Source organism: Cyprinodon tularosa, unplaced genomic scaffold (assembly GCF_016077235.1).
Source record: "Cyprinodon tularosa strain WSP-4 unplaced genomic scaffold, ASM1607723v1 ctg222, whole genome shotgun sequence".
Lineage (NCBI taxonomy): Eukaryota > Metazoa > Chordata > Actinopteri > Cyprinodontiformes > Cyprinodontidae > Cyprinodon > Cyprinodon tularosa.
The window spans coordinates 465,514-489,335 of record NW_024038830.1 but is presented as its reverse complement, the minus strand read 5'-3'; the positions used below and the strand labels follow the sequence as shown (position 1 = coordinate 489,335).

General features: G+C 36.3%; 1 protein-coding gene across 1 annotated transcript in view; it reads right to left on the bottom strand.

Moving 5' to 3' along the window:
• Window positions 1-9,896: 9,896 nt before the first annotated feature.
• The window catches only part of rpap1 (RNA polymerase II associated protein 1), a 35,373-nt gene continuing 21,447 nt past the window's right edge, over window positions 9,897-23,822 (bottom strand). Inside the window, exons 22-27 of the mRNA XM_038286251.1 lie at window positions 20,353-20,779; window positions 18,935-19,053; window positions 18,614-18,845; window positions 18,335-18,511; window positions 14,338-14,394; window positions 9,897-10,538 (exon numbers count right to left, since the gene is read on the bottom strand). Coding sequence (XP_038142179.1) covers window positions 10,398-10,538; window positions 14,338-14,394; window positions 18,335-18,511; window positions 18,614-18,845; window positions 18,935-19,053; window positions 20,353-20,779 — 1,153 coding nt within the window. The 3' untranslated portion in view covers window positions 9,897-10,397. The remainder of the gene's footprint in view (window positions 10,539-14,337; window positions 14,395-18,334; window positions 18,512-18,613; window positions 18,846-18,934; window positions 19,054-20,352; window positions 20,780-23,822) is intronic.

The following is a 23,822-nucleotide window of genomic DNA, read 5'->3' as shown; positions in this document are numbered from 1 at the left end:
ATTGCAGGCTTTTTTGGTATGTATTAGTTTGGCTGAATATGTATTTCTGATATCTGAAATGCACATTTTCCTCATCAAAATGAACATTTCATACAAAAGAATATTCTTCCTATCTGAAATAAACATTCTGGATGTCTAGAAATTAATTTTAGATCTCCATATTCCTATTGTTACTGGTCATCATTTTTATTATTTTAACTATGAAGAAATTTATTTCAGATACAATTTCTAGGTAAATGAAGTTTTTTTTGTTTGTTTTTTAACTTTCTGTTAATTTAGTTTCTGCAACAACAAAAAAATCTATTATAGTTCTGACTAGGAATGTGATTTTGTCCAAAAATGATCTACAAGTGGAACAACAGACAGGAAAGCGTTTTTAATAAATGTCAAAACGGCCTACCATACAGGACTCCATATAAACTTACTCATTGACTCATGCAGCAATCTTCTCCTACTCTATCTCCCTCTCTTTTGTCGCCATAGCACTAGTGCTTTGTATTTTTAAACATTCTCTTTTTATTATTATTATTCTTGTAAATCTCTAGTTCCAGTGGTGTGAAACCGGCACTTCCTGTTGCCTGTTGTCATGGTGACTGGTCAAATCAGGGCTCCACTCATAATGACTTACATGCTCAACTCTGAGTTGACCACTTCAGACTTGATTAAACCAACTCAAAGCAGCCTTTGTGGAACTTTTTGAAAACTCAGTTTACAACCTCAAGCTAGATCAATTCAGAGTTGCGGATTTGAGTCTGAGTTTGTAAAACCTGCTTTTGTGAAACAAGCCCCAGGAGATCAAATATGCTTCTAATTGAATTTCCGTTAAAATTAAAAAAAAATAATTTAATCAAATGTTTTTCTTTGCAGACGGATGTTCTGTGACACCAGCAGCTGCTAAACTTATGTGGAGATGTGGATGCTGCTCTTTTGTTCTGTGTTTTGTTCTCAGTCACAGTCTGGGACAAATCAAGACAGCATTTTTTCCTGAAAAAAAAAAGCTTAAAATGTTTCTTCCCGTCATCAAAACCACAACTTCACAGCTTTGCAGTTTTTGTCTGGACTATAGTTCACACCAAAACAGCTGTACAAGCAGACAATGCAACAAGTTCCCTATTTTTCAGCAATGTAGTGATTTCAAAAATTGCACCTTTATTTAGACAGCTTTCAAGATTATTTTGTTAATACAATTAGATTCTTGCTCTAAACGTTTGACAGATAATGTTAAAACATAATTCAGTTTATAATAATTGCCCATAATTAGTTTCAACTTTTAACTTGATTCGGGGGATTCCTATCATCATATAAACAGGTCACAGCAATCATTTTAGATGATGGTCTGTCTGTATTCTGATAAATTCCTTTAATAACATCTCTGAGTTTAATTATAGCCATGATGTTGTTATAATTAATCCTGCATGGTAATGTTAGACACCAACGAATATAAGGTTTCTTCATTCTGGAAAAGTACAAAACAGGGGTGAAATTCTGTTCCCTACCCCTTCTATCCATCCTGTCAATCTGTCTGTCCATATGTCCTCTGCCTCTCCATCCCAACATTATCTTCCCTTGCAGTTGTATTCTTTTAACCACAACGACCCAATGAGCCTCATTTATCAAAAGTATTACACAAGTAAATATAACCTTAAGATAAGCATTAAACATACTTTAAATTAAACCAATATTTCTACATTAAAATGTTTTATTGGTCTCACTGTTGCATTTTAATTAGCAGTAAGCAGAAAATTACAATAATCAATAGACATAAAGACTCAAAAACATCTGTCAGTGCATTATTTATCTATATATTGTCATGATCTTGGCACAGATGACTTGCTTTATTCCTCATTCCATTCACCTGTCTAACTCTGCCTAGTTTCTCATCACTGCTCATCTGAACCAACTGCTCCTGCCTCTATTTAAGCAGCTTGAGGGGTTTGTTGGTCTAGTGCAGGGGTCTGCAACCTGCGGCTCCGGAGCCACATATGGCTCTTTGGACCCTCTCCAGCGGCTCTTGATAGTGGCTAAAATGTACATAAAGATCTAAATAATTTACTATAATATATATAATATATTAGCGTTTTTTATAAGATGGAAAAGAATGAGATTAAAAGAACCAGAAATATGTTTTAAGAGACATTTTTCTATGAATTAGCTTGAAAATTATACGTTTTAACATAAAAAATAGATGAATTGATTGTTTGAGATGGCAACAACTAATTTCCTATACAAGATTAAAAAAAAAAAGGTTTTCTAGTTAAAGTCATGGTATATTTTGCGGCTCTAAACAACTTTTATTTGGTCGTACTCTGGGCAAAACGGCTCTTTGGATATGAAAGGTTGCAGACCCCTGGTCTAGTGGTTAGAGCAGTGCACTTGTGGTCCGAGAAAGTTGCAAGTCCCCGGTTTGATCTCCATAGCCTGAACTCTGGGTCCCATGGCAACTCCCTTAACCCCACACTGCTCTGGTTTAAATAAACACTTTTTGAGTAACCCCACTGTCCGTCTGAATACTGGATCCCTTTCTTCTGAGTCATGACATATATTGTATTTCTTTTCTAATAAGAAATAAACTTTTCAATAATACTCAGATCTATTGAATAGGTCTGTGTAGTTGTTTCCCCCCCCACAATCTTAAAGCTAAACTTTAAACTTTATAATAGTCCCACAATGACTGAAAACGCTGGAAAGGTGAGTTTAAAAATTGGCAGTGAAAACTATGGAGGACCTAGAGAGTCACTGAAAAAGAAAACCAGCCATTTAAAATTTTAATTTAAGTTATGCATTTTTAAATTAAATTAATAACTCATTTTCTAATTAAGAATTTAAAATCAATTATTAAAAAGGAATTGTAAATTCTATGTATTAATCCATCATTAAATATTTATAAAAATTTAACAAACAAAATGTATTAATCTGACCTAATCACACATTTAAAAAGTTATTCTTTATTCCATTTTCTTTTTCAACTTGCATTTTCCGATCCTTTTTGATATTGCATTCTTTTTTATTTACCCACTCCATTTACCTTTTCTGTGACCCTCTGGTTCCTGAGCACACTGTAAAGCAGATTAACCAATCACAGATGTTCTTCAGATGTAACCAGCTCCCTCATTGGTCATTTTGTTAACAAAGTCAGGCAGTCTAACCAATGAGAGTTTAACTGCTTTGCAGCATGCTCTGGGACTAGAAGGGTCAACAGCAAAGATAAATGGATTTGGTAAAAAGAAAGAAAATGCAATTTCAACAAGGATTTGAAAATGCAGGTTAAAAAAGGAAGAGGAATAAATAATACATTTTAGGAAAGGTTTTTATAATCAGATCATTATTATTATTATTATTATTATTTTTTACATTTAGAAATATAGGATTTAAAAATATCTTTTCAAATTCCAGTATTAGAAATGCATTTTAATTCTTCTTGAATATTACATTTAAAATGTGCAATTAGAAAATGCTTTAATAGATTTGATTTCAAATTGCATGAGTTAAATGGGAAATGGCTGTATTTCTTTTTCAGGGAATCTCTAGGTCCTGCATAGAAAACTGCATAGAACCTATGATAGCTTAACCTTCGCCATAGTGAATCAACCTTATCTGACAGCTGCCCAATAATGAGAAAAAATGAGACAGGGGAGGACCCTATATATTAAAAATTATGCTGAAAACAGGCTCTAATCTGAATGATGTCCTGGAGATTCTTTACCCTCCAGTTAATATTAATTGCTGCCATACCTCTTTGGGTTCCTGCCAGTTCTCTCTCTAAAGAGGATAGACATTTCTGGGGCCCTGTGTCTTGTCCAGTTTCTCAATTGTCATAAGAAACACACTGGGAGCTGTTTTCTTTTCCATTACTTAATTTGCTACAGATGAGAAATATAGCAGTCATTGCATAGCACTCGTCTGAATTAGTGCAGCATTCATGGAGCTGAATTATTGGCTGTCAAAGCTCAGCAGGGATAGCCAAAGATCTTGTTACACATATTTAATCCAGGATTGACGTCAGCCTCTGTTGGCTGTAGTTTATACTGTCAATCCAACAAAACAACTATACGGGGCTATCTCACACTCTACCGGTGGGACACAACTGATCAGGGGGCAGTTATTCTCCTTATAGCTGATTGGAAAGCCTACTTTGGACTGAGTTGACTTATTCTTGAATCCTTCCTAGAACAGACTGTACCTGATTTGAACATAGGCGGGCGGGGGTTCTCCATAATGAAAGTCGTATATGTTTCATCTCTCACCAACCTGAGGATGATCCTAATTACTGGCTTTAATTAGAGAAATAATCAGTGAGGATATTGAAAGTTTCCTGCTGTTGTAAACACTTTACTGCAGGCTAAAAAGCATACAGCTATTCTCTGTTAATTATCCCTCTTTTTTTTACTTGAAAGTTTAATAACACAGGTATTTCTTTGATTAGTTTTTTTAAAATTAGGATATTATGTGATAGATACGCACAAAATAATGCATGGTGTAGGTTTCTCTATTTTTACTCATGAAAATATGACGTATGTAATAGTACTAACATAAGAAATTACCACTCAACAACCAAAATCTAGATACCCCTGCTTATACATGAGGAAAATATAACCTGTGACTTTTAAATAATTGAAACTGTTCTCATTGAATTAATGACAAAATGACACATTGAATGTAGAGTTATTGCATAACATCTTCCTGGCAGGTTTACCCCTTCCTCAATATGCTTTTAGCCCCTTTAAGTTCTCCAGGGTCTTGCTGTATTAAGACGACATTCCTGTGAACTTAAGGTCCATCCAAAATAACTTGTTAAGGACACTTGGACGCCATGATAAAGCTTGTCTAAATAGTGTCACTGAGGAAGGAGGTAGGAAGAGGAAGCAGGATGCTTCCTATTGATGGTTCATTTAGCACAGGGATCTCCCAATGTCCCTATTCATCACAAAGGAACTAAGAGTTTGGTTACATCTATTTCTTGTAATCCTAAAGCAAGAATTGTGCCTATTTATGCACCAAGCTGGTCTTGTACATTACCTAGGACAGGTTGGTTTTGTAGGCCACAAACAGGATCCTTTCTTCCTTATTCTGTTTGTGGTTTTCTTAGACAGGCTCGTAAGCCATTGTAATGGAGGGTATCAGGGTTTATGTTTGTATTTTCAAGTTGCGATCTTTAGAATTTAAATCATGCATCGTATCTCCAGTTTCTTTGCAGTGGTGGAATGATGCATAAAGTAGATAGGTTGTGACTCGACTGCAGTGATGTGGGTATTGCTCTTGCCTGTTTGGATTATTGATGAAAGAACAAAATCGTAGTTTAAAAGAGTTAATATTAATTTCTAGTTTAGGGAGGCCATGCTCTGTTTAAGAGATAACAGCTCTGTCATTAAAGACAAGCTGCTGCCCTTTGAAAGGGTGATCTAATATGTTTTCATCTGGTCGAAGGGCTTCTAACTGGCTTTCCAGGTTTATGAAAGCCTTTTTCTAGGGCTGCAGGAAATGTGAAGTTAAAGTAATGTTAACACTTTCTAATGCTAATACTACCTTAGGTTGTTTTCTTTAACAGTGACTCTGTCTGAATCCCATTTTATGAGTGTCCAAAAGTCTAGTGAATGAAAAAGTAGTGAACTCAACAGTTCCCACAATGCACCTTGACCAAAGGAGAGCGAAAATTTGTGATCATCTGTAGAAATGGTCAGTTAACTGAGTAAATTATAAAGTCGCTGCTTGATTGAGGGGTTAGGAAGGACGTTCGGACACAGCCAGTGTCTCTATACACAATAGGCTTAAAACAATTTAACCATTGAAAATATTACTTAAATTCACTGTGACTTCTGACTGCGCCTCCTACCTCATCAGTGACTCAGAATCGTCTGGTATTGGATTTTCAGTGCAACTTGAAATTTGCACAAAACAAAAAACTGTGCAATAAAATGGTTACTAAAGTAAGAACCGTAGTTTGAAGCTCTGAGTTGCTACTAATGGCAAGCAGTTAGAAATAACCATTTATTGCCTGGTAACACCAGTGGATCCAGAGAAGGAGAAAGAGCATGGCTGGAAAGAGGGAAGTTTAGGTTTCCCTGCAACATCTCCTGTCCTCAGGAATCAGTTTCCTCCAACTTTGAAGAGTTTACGCTGTTCAGATTAATCTGAATTAAATGTCTAAATTACATTCTCAGGATTTGACAAGTTCTGCAGAGTTCAAATGCTGACTCAGTTATCAGATTCAAATAAGCTAAAAGAAAATACACATCTAAAGGAAGTGGCCTTTGATGCCTTTGATGAAATGAGTTGGAAAACCTGGAGGTCTGGGTGGAAAAAAGCAAATAAAGTACTTAAATGTATCCACATTACTGCATAATTACCAGAAGGAAAAACCTGACAATGTATTTTGAATGTGCAGAACAATAACATACACTAAATCTTTTGACACTTAAAAAAAAAGTGAAAATATTTATGTCCATGAATTGGACTCCATTAGTTTTTCCCAGAATTTAACCTATTGTTGATTTTCAGGTTTTAAATTTGCTGTTAGGTATTAGATATAGCTTGAAGTTGTATGAGCTTCAGAAAGGACTTAGTGGAGAAATACTAGATAGTTCATACAGACAGTACGTCTATCAGAGATGATTTCAATAGGTCAGGACTGATTAAGGGACCAGTCAGCTATCAGGGGGCCCATGCTTATTCAGATAATCTTGGACACATTGGAGTAACACAATCAGTTATTATTGAAGTGGGGAAACATTTTCTACTGAAGACATGAGGCTGTGCACATGGCAGGGCTGCTCCTTGTGTTTATGAAACCTAATGTATTTAGGATTTGGTTATCTTTGTCATTCTGCGAGCATGATGTGTTCTGGCAAGAGCATCAGTGGAGTTTTCTGTAACTATTCCTCTCTGCCTTATTTAGACTGAAGTTTTAAAGTCTAATTTCTTTTGACGGTCATCCCTTTATTGGACGTTTTAATACTGTGTAATCAGGGGGAGAAACACAAAGGTGTCTGACTGCAGGTTGAGTGCAACCCCTTTAACAATGTAGAAGCAACATCTAGAGCAGTTTGGCTTGACACTATTTGGCTTAAACACAATTTTGCACATCAACCAGTGTAACTATGTAAGAAGTTAAGGGTTTGTAGTTTCAAAGTAGACATCTTTCATTGAATTACATTAGGCCACTCCGGGGATTAAGTTAAAACAGGCCTCAAGCAGATTCCTCACTTATTGTCAGTGGACCAGTTTTACATGTTTCTCCCAATTTATGAGGCCAAATTAAGACCAGATGTGCTGCGGAAAGCTTGTGATCAGCATTAGTAACCACAGGAGGTGCCTCTGTCATTATCCTGCTTATTAGAAACAAACAAAAAAAATATATATGAGGATATTTTAGAACATTAAACGCATTCATAAGCCAAATATTTAAAAATAAGTATAAACCAACCTGTTGTCTAAAGACCACTTAAATGAGTCACTTTTTTAAAAGTATAGTTTTATAAGGCTGGTTTGGTAGAATTTATTAGCATGTTTACAAAGCTTTGAATTTTCTGTATTTAATTTTTTATTATTCACTTACCAACACCAAATAAAACTGCACAAACAAGCAGTTAGGCTTACGTGAGGGTTTTCACATTTTATCTGCAAAAAACAACCAACACTTAGCATAACTTTACATCTATAAGTTGCGGCATAAATTGCTATAATTTATCCCTTCATATTTTTTTGTCTCAACATGTTTTTAAATTTAAGCCTCATTACCCAAACACACATATTTCAATTTAAATAATTTGTTAATTAATGCTTGTGACGATTTAAACAAAAGTAAATATAGATAGATACATATTTACTTTTTAGTAATAACTGTTTAAGGATTTTAGTCCATCAAAAAAAACCTTTTAATGCAAACATGTGCGGCAAAACGTTTTAATGCATAAGTAATTATTGAAGGATTTTTTTTTCTCTTTTATAGTCCTAAACTGTGATGAATTTTTAGTCGTAACAAGAACATTGTGAAATAGTCTGCAGGATAAGAAATCTGAAATAAATGTTATACATAATTATACAATATATAGAATAAGTATAAGTAAACTAAATGTTTCTGCATTTAGCAGATGCTTTTATCCAAAGCAACTTATAAAGTAGAAAACATTTTACAGTTATCAAAATAAAATAATTATTGCAACCTCTTATTTTCCTGTATATATAGAATATAAATAAAATCACTACGATCTTGACATGTATGTTCTCTGCATATGTTGGATGCTGTGTGTCATGGAGCAGTAAGGTTCATAAGGCAAAGACAGGTGAGTTTAATTGCAAAACAAGGACAATTCAAACTGCTTTACATTAATTAAACAGTAAAATATAAGAAAAATAAAAGCAAATGTAGATAAAAACATGATAAAACGAGATAGTAAAACAAACCAAACTTTTGGACCACAACCTTAAATGAATAATACTTCAGTTAACAGTTAAACGTCAATAGTCAAAGGCAGTTCTAAATAAATGGGTTTTTAACTTTGACTTTAAAGAACTCAGGCTTTCAGACCTTTCCCAGTCTTCAGGAAGTTTGTTCCAGATCAGTATAGCATAGGAACTAAATGCTGCCTCTCCATGTTTGGTTCTAGTTCTGGGTGGACAGAGTAGGCTGGAACTAGAAGACCCAAGTGGTCTGGGAGGTTGATACACTGACAACAAATCTCTTATATATTGAGGAGCTGATCCATTCAGTGATCTATAGACTGGAGGATTTTAAAGTCTATTTTCTGAGCTACAGGGAACCAGTGGAAGGACTTCAGAACCAGGCTGATGTGCTCTAATTTCTTAGTTCTAGTGAGAACACGGGCAGCTGTGTTTTGGATCAGCAGCAGCTTTCTGATGGACTTTTAAGGCAAACCTATGGAGACACTTTTGAAGTAATCAAATCTACTAAAGATGATTGCATGAATACGTTTTTCTAGATCCTGCTTGGACATTAGTCCTCTAATTCTTGAAATTTACTTTGGGTGATAAAATGCTGACCTAGCAACTGCCTTTATGTGCATCTGAAGGTTCAGGTCAGAGTATAACAGGATATGGATCTCTTACTCGCCGCTGTATTTATATTCTCAGTAAATCCTCAGACTGGTGCATTGGTATTTTTTCATTTATAAAGCTGTTCCTAGATTACCACCTTACCTAACCTCATATCAGACAATTCAGCTTCAGACTTCGCTCTCTGGACTTCCTTTCCATCAGTGTGCCATTTGTAAAAAATGATTCCATATTCTGCCCCACTAACATTAAATACTCTAAAGTTGGATCTGGAATTATCCCTCTGGGAAAATTCACATGTATTTAAAGTCAGAAATTCTCACATGTAACTCGTTCCTGTTTTAAATGTCACCTTTTAATGTTTATTTTAGTGAGATAAATGTTTTGATTATTTTCAGTTGTCCCCGCTTTGTGAAATTGTTTTTATTTTTCGATTTCATTCAACGTGAGATCTTGGATATCAATGAGACTGACCATATTCAGTAGATAAAGGTAAAAATAAAAAAAGTAAGCTTTGGTCCATGTTTAATCAGATGGTTTCATGTGTGGGGCTTTAGCTCATATTAAGAATGATCGGTAGGTTTGCTTTGTTACTTTGTGTTAAGATGTAAATGTGACCTAATCGAGTTCAGCTCATTTTATCAAAGACACAAACATAGAGAAACGTGGAGCCAAATGGGCATTTTCCACATCCGGGCTGCAGTTTCAAACTGGAAGTTTTAATGACTTTGGTGAGTGAGTCAATAATCAGACAGAATAAACTGTTCTCCACATTTAAACTCCTGCTCCAGGGTACAGCGGTTTATTTTCCTCTGCTTGTTTTTAATCTGGATTTAATTCAATGTATTTGGTTTTAACTATGGGATAAAACATAACAGCACACATCATCATCAGGGAGTATCCATTTATTAACAAGTAATACAAGCATTTCAGACAATTGTACAGAAGATTATCAGTCACTTGCTCTCAGATACCAAGAACTTTCCTCAGCTGTTTTCAAGCCAAGAAAAAACTTTGGCAAAAAGCTGAAGTCACATGAAGACGAGGACTGCGGGACTTCAGCTTTGTCCCATCTGTATTTTATTTCTCTGCACTTTTATTTAACCTTTGGCTGTCACTGAAATAGTTTTTTTTTTACTTTAAGTCCTCTGAATTATTTTTACAGCTGGCTGAGCCCAGCTCAGATTTCTTTTTTCTCTGTTTGGCTGCTTGAAACCGACAGAAAAATGTGACTGTACCATTCCCTGAGCGAAGGTACATCACATCTTTCACTGCCAACTTTCCCTCCTCCCCCCATATTTTACCATTTTCCCCTTCCATTTCAGTCTCATCTTGCATCGCATTTGAATTTGTCTTAAAATTCCCCTTTTTAAATAGCTTTAGTCCACTCAGTCTCCTTTGTCATCTTGCAGACCGCGAACCGTCTCTAAACGCTTGACCCTGATGGTGGGCAGCTGTTCATACATGTCAAAGCCAAGCTGTAGGTGCTGTCGGGGCAAACGGAAAAGAAGCAAGTGGTTCCTCAACACCTGGAAATGAAAAACAGAGAGTGTGAAGGATGTGGAGAAAAAAGCAGCAGGAGTTTGTCTTAACCAGTTTTTCTCTGCATGAGGAGGAGGGGGAGAAGAACTGTGCATCAGATAGAGCCTCTGAAATTAGCATGGTGAAGATTACATAGAGAACTTTACCCAAAGCAATTCCAACTCTTAGTTTTAGGTGACTGTGAACCAACACTACAAACCGCTTAATCGTACACAATGGAAATAAGTACGAATCACTTTTAGCCTTTTTTTTTAATGTATTTTAAATTATCATATAAAATATTTGTATAGTATCTATGAATGATCATTGTGCACGACTCCACTGATAAAGAAAAACTCTGAAAGGCCATCACTAAAGATCTGCAGCAGACACAGACTTTGATGTTGCAGAGTAAGAAAGATCTAAATTCTGCAGAAGATACCTTTTTGCACACGGAAATAATAATAATAATAATATAGCTTTTTAGCTATTCCAAAGGTTAGCCTGGGCTGTTAGAGCATCACTAAGGAATATTTAAGTACATTTGGACTTGGTATACCTAAGAAAGTTGAAAGAATCTTAAAAATTAAATAGCATATAGGAAAACAGTAAAATCTAACCTTGAGCTGTTCTTCCACAAATGGCACTGGAATTAACTGAAGATAAAAATCTATAGTATGAACTCTTCAGAACCTTCATCTTCTGAAGATAGTTTGTGTGGAAGGATCCAGCCTAATCAATGCATTAATCTACTAGATTCAGGTCAAAATACATCTATCTGAGATGCATTTTGATCTTTTTGCATGCATAACTCAGTTAAAGATGTCTGGTGCAAATTTTACACTAAAAGCTTCTTTAGAAAAATATATTTAATTATGTCAAAAACATTGATTACCCCTGCTGTATTTATTAGCAGTTTGTTAGGGATGTAAGTTGTTAATCAGAAATGAGACTGTATCTAAATAAGATCATTCAAAAAAAGGATAGTATAGGTCATTTAAACTGTTGAAAGAAGGTATAAACAAATATATAGAATATTTAAATACAATAAAACAAGGAATAAAAACATGACCAAATGGATCTCAGCAAATGACACAGTTAACAAAATAGAAGGAGGTAAATCCTAACAGTGTTACTAATGTCTGCTAGGAAGGAAAACCGACCGGATGAGGTCTGACATTTCAAATAAAACTTCAGTTCTCAATCAAAACTGTTCAGGCAAACAGACCTCACTGGCATTTAGCTCATCCCTAGATTAGAATATATATCATCAACCTCTTTCACTTTTGAGAGGTGACTTTCCTCTAAGTTTGTTCTTAGTGTCCTTCTGCACAGAGCTCTCCAAAGCCCTCACCTTTCAGCCATCTCCACTTATGTTGCATGTTTTCAGTCTCGCTGAAGATTAAGGACTTTTTCAAAGCACTTCAGTCAAACACCGACATGTAGGACACGTTTTCTACACTCTGCTTCTCATGCAAACACTCAAACACATCAGTTAAACTGAGAATCAGCGCTTTATCCAAGAACACCAACATGTGGAACATATAAGATCCAAATCAAGCCACAGGCTTTTCGTCCAGAAGTACAGTGAAGGACAAACACTTCAACATGCCTGAAGTTTATGGTCATTATGTTGGCTGACTTGCTGGTCATATTTAATAATTCTCTCTTTAAGCTGCATCTAAATGTGGTTTGAGTCTAATTTCATGAAAGACTGAGTTCAGAGGGCATCCGGGATAAATCGGTTCTTTAGGTCGGTCTCTAAAATGTGATTATGGCAGGAATGTGATGATACTGATAGTATCCTCTCTGCTTTTTATATGAACAAAAGACAAAATGCATTTGGCTTGGTAAGGATGTCACCGTTGACGTCAGTGATCTAAATGTTATATTAGGTCACAATGCAATAAGTCTGGGGATTTTTTTCTGACAACTTTTAATTCAACAAACAAGTTGATCCAGTGGTCTAATCAAGCTTTAAACTCTTTCCTCGCTTAGCAAAAGTTGAGCTTTTTAAACTGTGCTGATCTTTAGAAAACTGAGCACTGCTTTTCCAGCTTCAGAATCCATCACTGTAAAGCTTTTCATGTCTAGATGGAGTACATCCCCACCACTTTATTCCCTCTCCACTACCTGCCTGCCTGTCTGTCTTAAAATAGATTTTAAGCTCCCGTTGCTCCTTATTAAAGCTCTTAATGGTCTTGCCCCAGAAATTTCTGCATCCCTGTAAAACCCCTAGGGTCGTTATTCCTGTTCCTCTATAATGTCTGAGAAATTAGGGTGAGCGGGCGTTCTCAGTCTCAGCACCCACAGCCTGCACTGCAAAAAATCTAAATCTAGATAAGTCATTTTTTCTTAAAATAAGTGCATTTGTTCTTGAATTGAGTACGTAAAAAGATACATTTTGCCAATGGAACAAGACAATTTACACTTAAAATAAGAAAACACAGTTGAATTCTCTTATTTCAAGTGCATATTATCTAATTATCTTATTTTAAGAGTAAAAATACTCATTCCATTGGCAAACTATCTAATTTACCTACTCAAATTAAGGGTGAATATACTTAATTTAAGAAATTTGTACTAATTTCTGGCTCGTTTTTGCAGTGTGGATCCATCTAATTCTCACTGACCTGAGCTTTTATTCACAAAAAGCTTTAAAACTGCACCAGTTTGGCATTTTATACCAGATTTATAGCTTTTATTTCTACCTCCCTTTTTATCTCGGTTTAAAAATGTTTTTCTTGTAGTGCACTTTGGCGATATGTTGCCTACTTTGAAGGGTTACAGAAACACATCCTTATTATAGTTTAGCCTTTGAAAAATATCGGGACAATGCCCAATTTTGGCCACATGAAGTGAAAGTTGTCGCACTACAATTATTTGCATTTTCAAACCCTTTGATGCACGGATGCATCTCAATACACAATCTTATTGTGAGGTAACACAGTTCAAAAAGAAATATAATGACATATTTGAGTGTTTCTTTCTGTTAATTTTGAAGATTGTGCACTAAAGCTGATAAAAGCTGAATTTTTTTTGTTTTTTAGAAATTTAAAATATCTTATAAGACCATTAAAAAAGGATTTTTAATAAACAAATGAACCTTAATTTCCAAATAAAATACATAATATAAAAAGGGACTTTAGCCTCTTTAGAGTCCTGACCTTTTATCTTGTCAAGATAAGATGCTTCTGATGTCGTGTCTGGATGTATGAATGTATCTATATGCTGTGGCTGAAGTTACTGTGTCATTTATCCATATTTATATTTTCAGACCAACTTTTTTCCTCAACAAAACTTTCCATTAATAATACTGATTACCGTACCGCAACAACAAAATTGACCTATTGTGTTCCCCTCTTTGTGTAGAGGGGAACACAACACTATTATAACTTTCTTTAACAATCATCAATGTATTATAACCAGGCTAAATAGAAATTAAGACTTTGTGTGAACTGGTTATTTCACTTAAATTACTGAAATAGACGTTTGGACAATATTTCAATTCACTTGAATGTTCCAACATGAGTAAAGTCTCACTGCAGAATTAACCCAATGCTGAGATCAACAAACAAAATGAATGTTTTAAACAGATAAAAAGTAAGAGGAGAAATTTAAAGACAGAAGAGCAGAGAAAAATAAGAAGTGAGGTCAACAAGCTGAAAAACAGTGAAACAGACTCTCTTTCCAGAGAGTTGGAGTCAATAATCAAATCAATGAACACCTAAAAGCTCAGAGAGAGACAGAGACAGGAAGAGGCAATGAAAACAAGACAAGCAGTGAGTGCAGAGGGTTCAGCCGTACCTCGTCTGTCAGGTGGTAGATTTTCCTCAGCATACTCAGTCGAGCTGCTTCCACCTCCTGGAAAACATATTTGACTCCAAGTTAACACAATAAAATCATTATTATAACCTTTGAGAACAGTGGGTTAAATTAGGAGGAATTAAAACACTGTAAAGAAATTTCATGACATCTGGAGAAAATGGGGTTTTATAGCTTATCCAACCTGTCTTTATGTTCAATAGATGAACCAGCGTTTTCAGTAGCAAAAGGAAAATCCCCACTAAAGAACAACCATACCTCTTTCATATTTCCAAAACCTTTATATATTTGATCTTTTTTCTATGATAGATCAACCCAAAGTAGCACACAGTGGGAGAAAAATGATGTTTGGATTTATTGTTTTTACGACAAATACGTGACATGTTCTCTTCTGCCAACTTTGATGTGAGAAATTCAGTCCAAGTTGGCATTACTGGAAATCCGGGTATTTTCTTTTTAAGCATCTTGATGTTTGTTAGAGAACATCAGTAATTAGGACCAATAGAACTGAGGGAAACAGGAGATAGATCGGGAAAAAAGGTGCCAAGATGTTTAAAGCAGAAGCCAACATCCTAAACTTTAAACCTACCAAGAACTGTCAGTCCATCTTAACTGACCGGACAGACAAGAAGAGCGTTAATCAGGGAGGCAGCCTCGGGGCAAGCTTTAGAGGAACTGCAGACTCACAGTTCAGACAGGAGACTCTGCAATAATGATTAATCAAGTTTCTAAAAAGCAGAGGTCAAAGAAAGAGGTGAAATCGATCTGGTCAGAAGAGACCAAGCCGGACTCTGTGACCTGCATGCAGAATATTGTGTGTAACGTTTCACACACCGCTTAACAAACTCTGCCTGGAGAGAAATGGTGCCGGCAGCATCATGCTGGGTGAATAATTTTTCAGGAAGTAAAGCCTAGCTGGACAGAAGTGATGGAGAAGTTAGAGATACAGGAAGACCCTGGAGGAGAACTAGTTAAAGGCTAGAAAACAACAACTAAAGGTTCATAATTATGTCTTAAAATGGCAAAAAATAAAACCAATGGCAAAGAGGAGGCAAAGAGTTTGTCCATAACTGTGCAAAGCTGGAAGAAACTGTTCAAAAGACCTAAGGGATAGATAAGAATAAAGATTAAAAAAAAATTTTAAGCAAATTATTAATACAATTTCATGTTTATACTTGTGTCTTCCATTCAACTTCTCCCACTTATTCCATCAAGTCATCAGTCTATGGGGTAAAGGTGGGGAACATCCACATCACTTTCCTTTTTTCTCAACTTTGAACAGATTTAATTGAGTGAAATTATTTTCAACCAAATACATAAATATTTCCTTCTGTGTTGGTGTTCGACTCAGGTTTCCGCCACTATAATATAAACCTCTCACGTTGTTTGCTCCCCCTGTTGACACCAACTTCCTCTAATACTGAGGAAGCTTGTTATATGACCTTTTAAGATTTAAGGGTTTGGCACTTTTTTTTTTTTTTTTCAAATTTGGATGAGCAGTGAAGGCATTGAGCTCACTGATTTACCTGGTGCTGCTAGATGAAGCAGAACCAGCTGGCATAGTTGCACGTCATCAGAGCATCAGTATCTTTCTGCTGACCCAATACTAAACATAGAACCGGTGGATTTAACCAGAAAAAGGTGAGATGACCCAAAATTTAGAACATGGATCTAGAGGAAAAGCGTGGTAAGCATGTTTTGTATTATATGAAATTATAAATCTTGGTTTTAAAGTATAAAAATTGCTATCAAATTCCACATTAGATATACTTTGTTTAACCTTTAACCCGAGCAAATACCAGTATGAGCCTCCGAGGGCTTTTTTTCATAAACTTAAAAGGCCTTAAAGCTTCTAAATAAAGTCACCATCTGTTAAAATATCACTAAATATCACCAGTTGAAAAATATTCTTTATTGACTTTGTGTTATACTGTAGGAATCTTGTATATATTTTCACTTGATACCTTTGGAGCAACTCTTGATTTAATCGGATATGTAAAGTTCAGGTGGAAATTGTTCCTAAAACCCTCTGAGCTTAAGGGCTTAAAGGTTGCACCTTTTTTCTTGTACGGTTAGTTGGGTTTAGAGAAATCACCACCAGGGAACAACCTTAGGATCCTTAGAGTGTCCATTAGAGCTCATTGGACAACATGTAACAAGGATGTTAATGGCACATAATAGTTGTCTGCACTATAGAGAGCGCTAATATGTACATTTCTACTTTAGATGCTAAATATTTTCAATGCAAAAGTAAACAATAAATATTGTTCATTCCTTTGAGCCTTTGATAACCACCATGAAGCATGTGAAGACTGAAGGAAACAATTAGCCAGTTTCAATGTCTTTAGGTTATCAATTTGTTGATTCTTTGTTTGCTCTTTTTTATTTTAATTGTAAATGTTGTGAGCATCACAATGCTGATTTTAAGATTTACTATTATCAGTTCTGATAATCAGGACTTAACATTAGTGAAAATTTTATTTATCTTGAGGTTTTTGTTATTTCTAAAAGTATTAATTTTATTGCTCTATAGGGAGTGTTTTAAAATCCTGTCCACTTTCCACATTTTTTTAAGCTAAAACACGGTGGTTTCCTAGTAACACCCACCCCAGGCTAAACCAGTTTTCTGGTGGAAATGCTGTGCACCAATTAAAATGGAGGGTTGAAGTCAGATGAATTTGAGTCCATAAGTTGTCACATTTTTATTTTTATTTTATATTATATTTTCCAATAATCCCAGAGGGAAATGACTTCTCTGCATTTAACCCATCCCCTTGGGGAGCAGTGGGCTACCATTGTCAGGCACCCGGGGAGCAGTCTGTGGGAGTGGGGGATCAAACTCACAATCTCAGGATTCAAAGCCCTATGCCCTAACCACTAGGCCGCCACTCCCCTAGTAGCATCCTAGTAGCTCCATGCTTCTTTGCGTTACATTTTCAAATTAAGGCAGTTAAAAAAGAAGCCAAACTAGTAACAAAATCATAAAGATTTTGAGTCTTTGTGTCGATTTAGGGAAGTAAAACAGCTCAGAAGTCACGCAAAGGTTTGGCTTTTTTCTTCTGAAATAGCAACCAATGTTTGCATAAGCGAACCTGGCAAACAGCTGTCACACAACATAAATAAAAGTTGGAATGAGAGCTGGCTGCTTGACTGCTCCACCTACTGGCTGGGAGTTAAACTCGTAGCTCTTAAGTAAGATATCTGTGAGAATCCAGTAAAAGAATTCATGGAGTATTTTTTACCAAAAACTTAAAGGGTTTGTAAAAGCAAAATGCTTTAAAATATAATCTTGATATGAAATGTGGACATCAACGTGATACTTTTCATTTAAAAAAATCAAGTGCATTTAAATAACCTTCCAGATTAAAAGAAAATGTTCAATATTTTTTAAATGTCCACTGTTTACAGTCAGTAGGCAATTTACCACTTAGTATTCCATAATCAAAGACATTAAACAAAATTTTTTATCTTTTTAAATCAAGTATTAAAGGAGTTTTTTTGTTTGTTTGGGAATTATTTTGATCCAGGATTTATTTGATTGTTATATGATGAGAAAGCAGCAGCTAACAAACTAATGGAAACTTTTAATCAAATGAAGGAGCGATCCAGTAAACCAGATCAGTGATAATGCCTGAATGTCAGGATATGATGAAGTCACCATCAGCAACATGAGAAAGGATGTTAAAAGTCATAAAGTCGTCTAAATGTTGTATTGGTGAGTTTTTAATTTGTTGACATCATATACTCCCGGAGGTCTGATTCCGTCTCTCATTTACCGCAGCAACAGCACCCACTGGATGGGAAATAATTACACAGTTCACTCCTCGTCACACAATTTTATGTCTCTTATAAAAATAACCCAATTAAAACCTTCATCATTTGGCAGCATCATTGAAACATTAAACTTTATTTTCCTTAAAAAGGAAAATAAAGCTTTTAGTCCCATTTTTCTTTATGCAAAGACTAAGCTGAGCTGTACCTGCACTGCAGCATCCTGAGAGAAGATGAAGGAGTTGATGTGAGACAAGGCGACCACATAAAGGATGGGACACCATGACAACCTGAGGGTCCCCGTCACTAAACAGCGAAAGTACAGGTGAAGAAGAGGAAGGGAGTCTTCCGGTGGTGAGGTGAACCGCTCGATGGGGACGGACAACTTCAGATGAAGAGAGAGAAAACAATAACCTAGCTATTTAGACAAGATTTATTATTATTATTTTAAAAAGGCTTATATTTAAAAAGCAGCTGGTGATCTTACCTGCTCCATAGTAACACCCAGGGATCTAAGCATCCCCACATGTTCTCCAAAAACAGCCAGCCTCAAGGAGACGCTGTACCTCCTCTGCAGAGGGAGGAGAACCCAACAGCCAAACAGCCTGTCTCCAAAAGATACAGCTTCATACTGTGACAAAAGGGCTGTGTACAGGTCCTGGAAGGAGGCAAGACCTAGAGGAGGCACATCCAGGTCCAAAGAGTCCAATCTGGACTCCCTACAAACAAAAAATAAGAAAAAAGAAACCTTTGTTAAGACCTCTCCTGTAAAACTTCAGCTTCATGTGGAACTTCTCCATGTTTTCACCTGGTGAGCAGTCTGAACAGACCCCAGGTAAGCCTCTGAACAGGTCTCTCCAGGAACAGATCGCTCGAACTGAGGAAGATGCAAGACAGGCGGGCGAGTTTGGCGACAGGAGGGATGACCTGAGGGTCAGAAAGGACCCATCAGTAAAATGTTATCTACACGATTCTATAAACGGATCAGGTAGCAACTAATCATAGTGATGACTACCAATTTATTGCTTAAAAACATCAGCGCTCCAAACGCAGACTGCTCTAGCTTGACAGAGTGGATGCTGAAAGAGTTTATGAAAACAAATGTCTTGGGATAGTAATTGCTAGTAAAATAAACTGGAAGTCTCTATAAAACATATACATAGCAAATTATTAGTGTTTCCATTTTCACAAAAGACTGTTCTCTGATTCAGCCATATTTAAATTACAGTGTAGATCTTGGGGAATACTTACAAATATTAAGATTAGGATATTGGCCTATTAGGATTAAATAAAATGTACAGTAAAACCTGCTATTCATTATATAGAAATGAGCCATAAGAAAAAAAATCATAGTTCTGGTTACAGATCATAAACATCAAAATTCACAGATTTGGTTAATTTTCTCAATCATGTTAAAGCAATAAACTATTTACTTCCTGGAAGTATTCAGAAAAAAAGTCTGGAGCTATAACTTAAGGTGTGTGTGTGTGTGTGTGGGGGGGGGGGGGGGTTAACTTTAAACTTAAGTGGCCACGTACAACATTAAAAAGTTTGTAGAGTGAAACTCTACAAAGAATTGGTGTGGATCTCGAGCAATATCCATAAATCAGCACCAAAAAGGACGATGTGCTTAAAAAAATTGGTTTTCTAATAAATTCATGCGTTTATTTTTTCACTTAATTCAATAAAATTTCAATACCCCTAACATGAATGTTTGGAAGGACTGTTGATTGAGTACTGTGTGACTGTAATACATGTTATCTATTTTTTTTATATGAAAGGAGGTAGACACAATTAAGCTTTCACTTCTGCTCCCTTCTTTTGGGAATCCTCGAAATACTGTGTTGGCTATTTGTCCATTTTAATATAACGCTGATAAAAAATTAATAACAGACTCCTGGATAGGTGACAAACAGTTTTTAGAAAAAAAATGAGCATAAGAACGTTTTCCTCCGATTTGCTGAGTGGTATAATCTAATTATCAGTTATATTCCCAATAGAACCATTTGTGATGCCAGTATTTATAAAATTTGTGAATTAATTTCTTTCCTCTATAATCCTTTTTCTTCTATCATCACAATATTCTCACATATCTCCCTCAGCTCTCAGGTCTGGAAAAAAGAATGGACAATAAAATTCATCCACCCGCCGATCATCTCAAAGATCCTCCATTTGCTTCAGTTTAAGTAAAGATCGATATAAAGGTCTCATTAACTTGACTTGTACCTTCAGAGCTTCTTCCCTCCAGACCTCCAGCAGCAGCAACCATTGCAGACAGTGGGTCACTGCCTGCAGAGATCCATGAGGAAGCTCCTCCACTGCCAACCCTCCACCTTCAGACACGCCGGTCCGCTCATAAAGGCTGATCAGTGGGATGTAAGGCCAGTCGGAGGGGAGCGTAGGCCCGGTGAGCTCTGGAAGGAGATGCGAGCTGATCCACGGGTTGCGCCCAAGATAAACGTTTCGGGACGTGAGCACGGACTGTTCCAGGTGGGCCAGGTGAGTGAGGTAGCAGCCGCGTATGGAGGACAGCTGGCTGCAGGCTTCTCTAAGAAGAGCCCCAACAGTCTGGAGAGATGGAGACGACTGCTGCTGGGTGTGGAGTCTCAGCTCCCCGAGTTCCACAGCCTCTGGTCCACCACTGTGTCCCTCTCTGCAAAGCAAACAAAAAGACCAAAGATAAGCTCATACATATATGATTAAGGCATTACCATAAGGCAACAGAGTCTGTTTAAAATAATTCCATCTACAGAATATTTTATAACAAAAGTCAGACCATTTTGTACCAATCAGAGCCATTTTTGTTATACCCCTCATTTCACCTCCAAGGAGCCGGTTCCTTATTTTTTTTTTTAAATGGAAGAGAAATAGTTCTGCTGAATGACGTCCCCAAAGAAAACCTTTACTATTGATCAACCAACAAAAGCCTGAACTGCTGCGGTCACTTTAACTGCCTCACAGGAGCCGCAGTGACGATTTAATTTGGCCTCCGACCTCCGGTTCCTTCTCTGCTGCTTTAACTCACAATAATAAGCTGGTTCATTTTTTTCCACATCTGATTTAAATAAGAGAAAAAAAACTGATTAAACATCTGAGCTCTAGGTGAAGAGCTGCTTTTTATTTGATCCCTCATACATAACAATTAATCCCGTTTACTTATATTGTCATGAGACCATGATGAGACTGTAAACACACCTACAAAAACAGCCTCATCGAACCTGAATGAATGTTAAATGATTTTTCCAAGTTTGCTAGAGAATCCCAAAAATGATGCAAACCACCAGCGCTGCTGAGGACGGCATGTGTCACAAACAGTAATAGGTCTGATATTAGACCAATATAAACCAGTGGTGATGGAACTTGTATCATTCTCATGTAGACAGGGCTCCAGATACCATCACCTTTATTTTAAAGAAATCCAGTCTTGTAGTGTTTCTGAGAACGGGGCTTTCAATGCCTGCAACCTCGCTGTCATTTCAAGCAACAATTATTTAAATAGCATGGCCATTTAAAAAATATAAAGCAAGAAATAAAAGCTACTTCTATGTTCATTACATAAAAATGTATTCTGCTGCTCGCTGTGAAGTTAATGAATGAGTGTTAATTATCTCTGCAGCCTGACGTCTGCGATCATTTTGTACCAAGACTGTTTAAGTTCATTGTAGGTCAAGCTTTATAAAAGTGTTCAAGAATTGGTAAACAGAAGCCGTCAGTGAAAGGCTGTTGCTTTATGAAGGTTTATTAAATTAGTGTGCACAAACAGAGACTGAAGTTGGTTCTGATTCCTTTAACTTTGCATACCCAGACGAATAGCACCATCATTTCTGTGCGTTGCCTTCTTACGCTGAATCGCATCGAGTCGTCATTTGTTTAAAATCTGAATTGCACCATATCACAGCAGAGGGTGATGTCTCTTATTAATAGTGTTGTATAAAGTACTGAAATGTCGGAGTCAAGTAAAAGTATAAGTTCCTCTCCAAAATATGACTTTGGTAAAAGTCCAAGTCACTGACTGAAATGTTACTTGAGTAAAAGTGCTCTCTTCGTCCTCTGGAATGGGAGCTGGCTCGGAGCTCGTCTGCCTGGCTGTGTGTTTCCTGGACGGGGCCGCCTTTTACAGCTGCTTTTTGTGTCTCTGCTTCCGTCTCCTTGAACCCCAGTCGGCCTCGGCAGATGGCCGCTCACACTGAGCCTGGTTCTGCTGGAGGTTTCTTCCTGTTAAAAGGGAGTTTTTCCTCTCCACTGTCGCTACAAGCATGCTTAGTGTGAGGGATTGTATTTGAGTCAATGAGTCGATGCAATCAACTGGTTTTCCTTAGACAGAAAACTTTGTATCAATTTGACTGTATGATCTGGTTGAACTGTAAAGTGCCTTGAGATGACATGTGTTGTGAATTTGGTGCTATATAAATAAACTGAATTGAATTGAATTAAAAGTCTTAACCCTATAATGCCAAATGTGTCGTATTTGATACAAACGGTTTCTGAAATGTTTTGCGTCTGACACCTTTTGCATAATTTAATGGAAAAAACTTTGCTCAAAATCCTATTGTACACAATCAGATACACCTGATAACAGAGGGTAGAAGACTACACAAAAAATAATTTTGACTTATCGCATAGTAATAAATTATTAATATCAAAAATTTATTTCTGTTTTTTCTTTTTACATATTTTGTTAAAAGGCCAAATAAGGACTTCAAACCTAAAAAAAAAAGTAATTTTCTGTTTTGTTTTATTCTTGGATCGGGCTTTAAAGGGTTAAAGTATCTGAAATGGCTTGTACTTAAGTATAAGAATTACTGTAAAAATAGATGTACTCAAGTAATGTAGTGAAAAGTATAAGTAAAAAGTAGTTCAGTTTGAATGACATTTTTTTTTATATTTTGGTAAACTTTGAAGGTTAAATTCACTTAAAATAATATAAACAACCAAGTGTAGCATAAATTTAGACTGGCTTTGCGAAACAAGCGTATCTTATTGGTGTTGATGAACAAGCCCAGGCAAGACCTGACTTTGTAGTCAAAAGGTAGGGTCAAAACCCTGTGTTTCTCTCGCTCGTTTTTTTACTTAGTAACTAATCCAAACATTGAAAATGTATCGGAGTAAAAGTATGCAATTAAGTTTGTAAATGTAGTGAAGTAAAAGTGAAAGTTCTCAAAAAAATGTATACTCTTGGAAAGTATAAAGTACTCCAAAATATACTTAAGTACAGTAGTAAAGTATTTTTATTTCGTTACTATACAACACTGCTTCTTAATACTGCTGACAACTGAAATGGACAGTTTTCAGTTATTTCCAATTTTCACGTAAGCAGCTTTTAAATAATTATGTGAAATGTATCTTGTTTTGATTCTCATAGCGCACACCGGATATTGGAAGCAATAACTTTACAAACTGCTTTTCTATTCGGATGCATCCCATTTTTCAAGCAATTATTTAATAAAGTTAAAGTCAGGGTGGGTTTTTGTGAAAAACAGACTGCTTCCCTGCTCCTCAGTGATTATAGGTTCAGTTCTGGTCTCCAGCTGGTGCAGAAAGCAGCTGGCAGCCTTTAACTGGTACACGAAAGAGAGACAGCACAAACTCCCGCTTTGGCCTCACTGGCCGCCAGTTTAAGATTATTTCCTTTTGTTTTTGAAATCTTTAAATTGTCTGAGCCCTCCGTATCTCTCCAAGCTTCTACAAGTGCATTG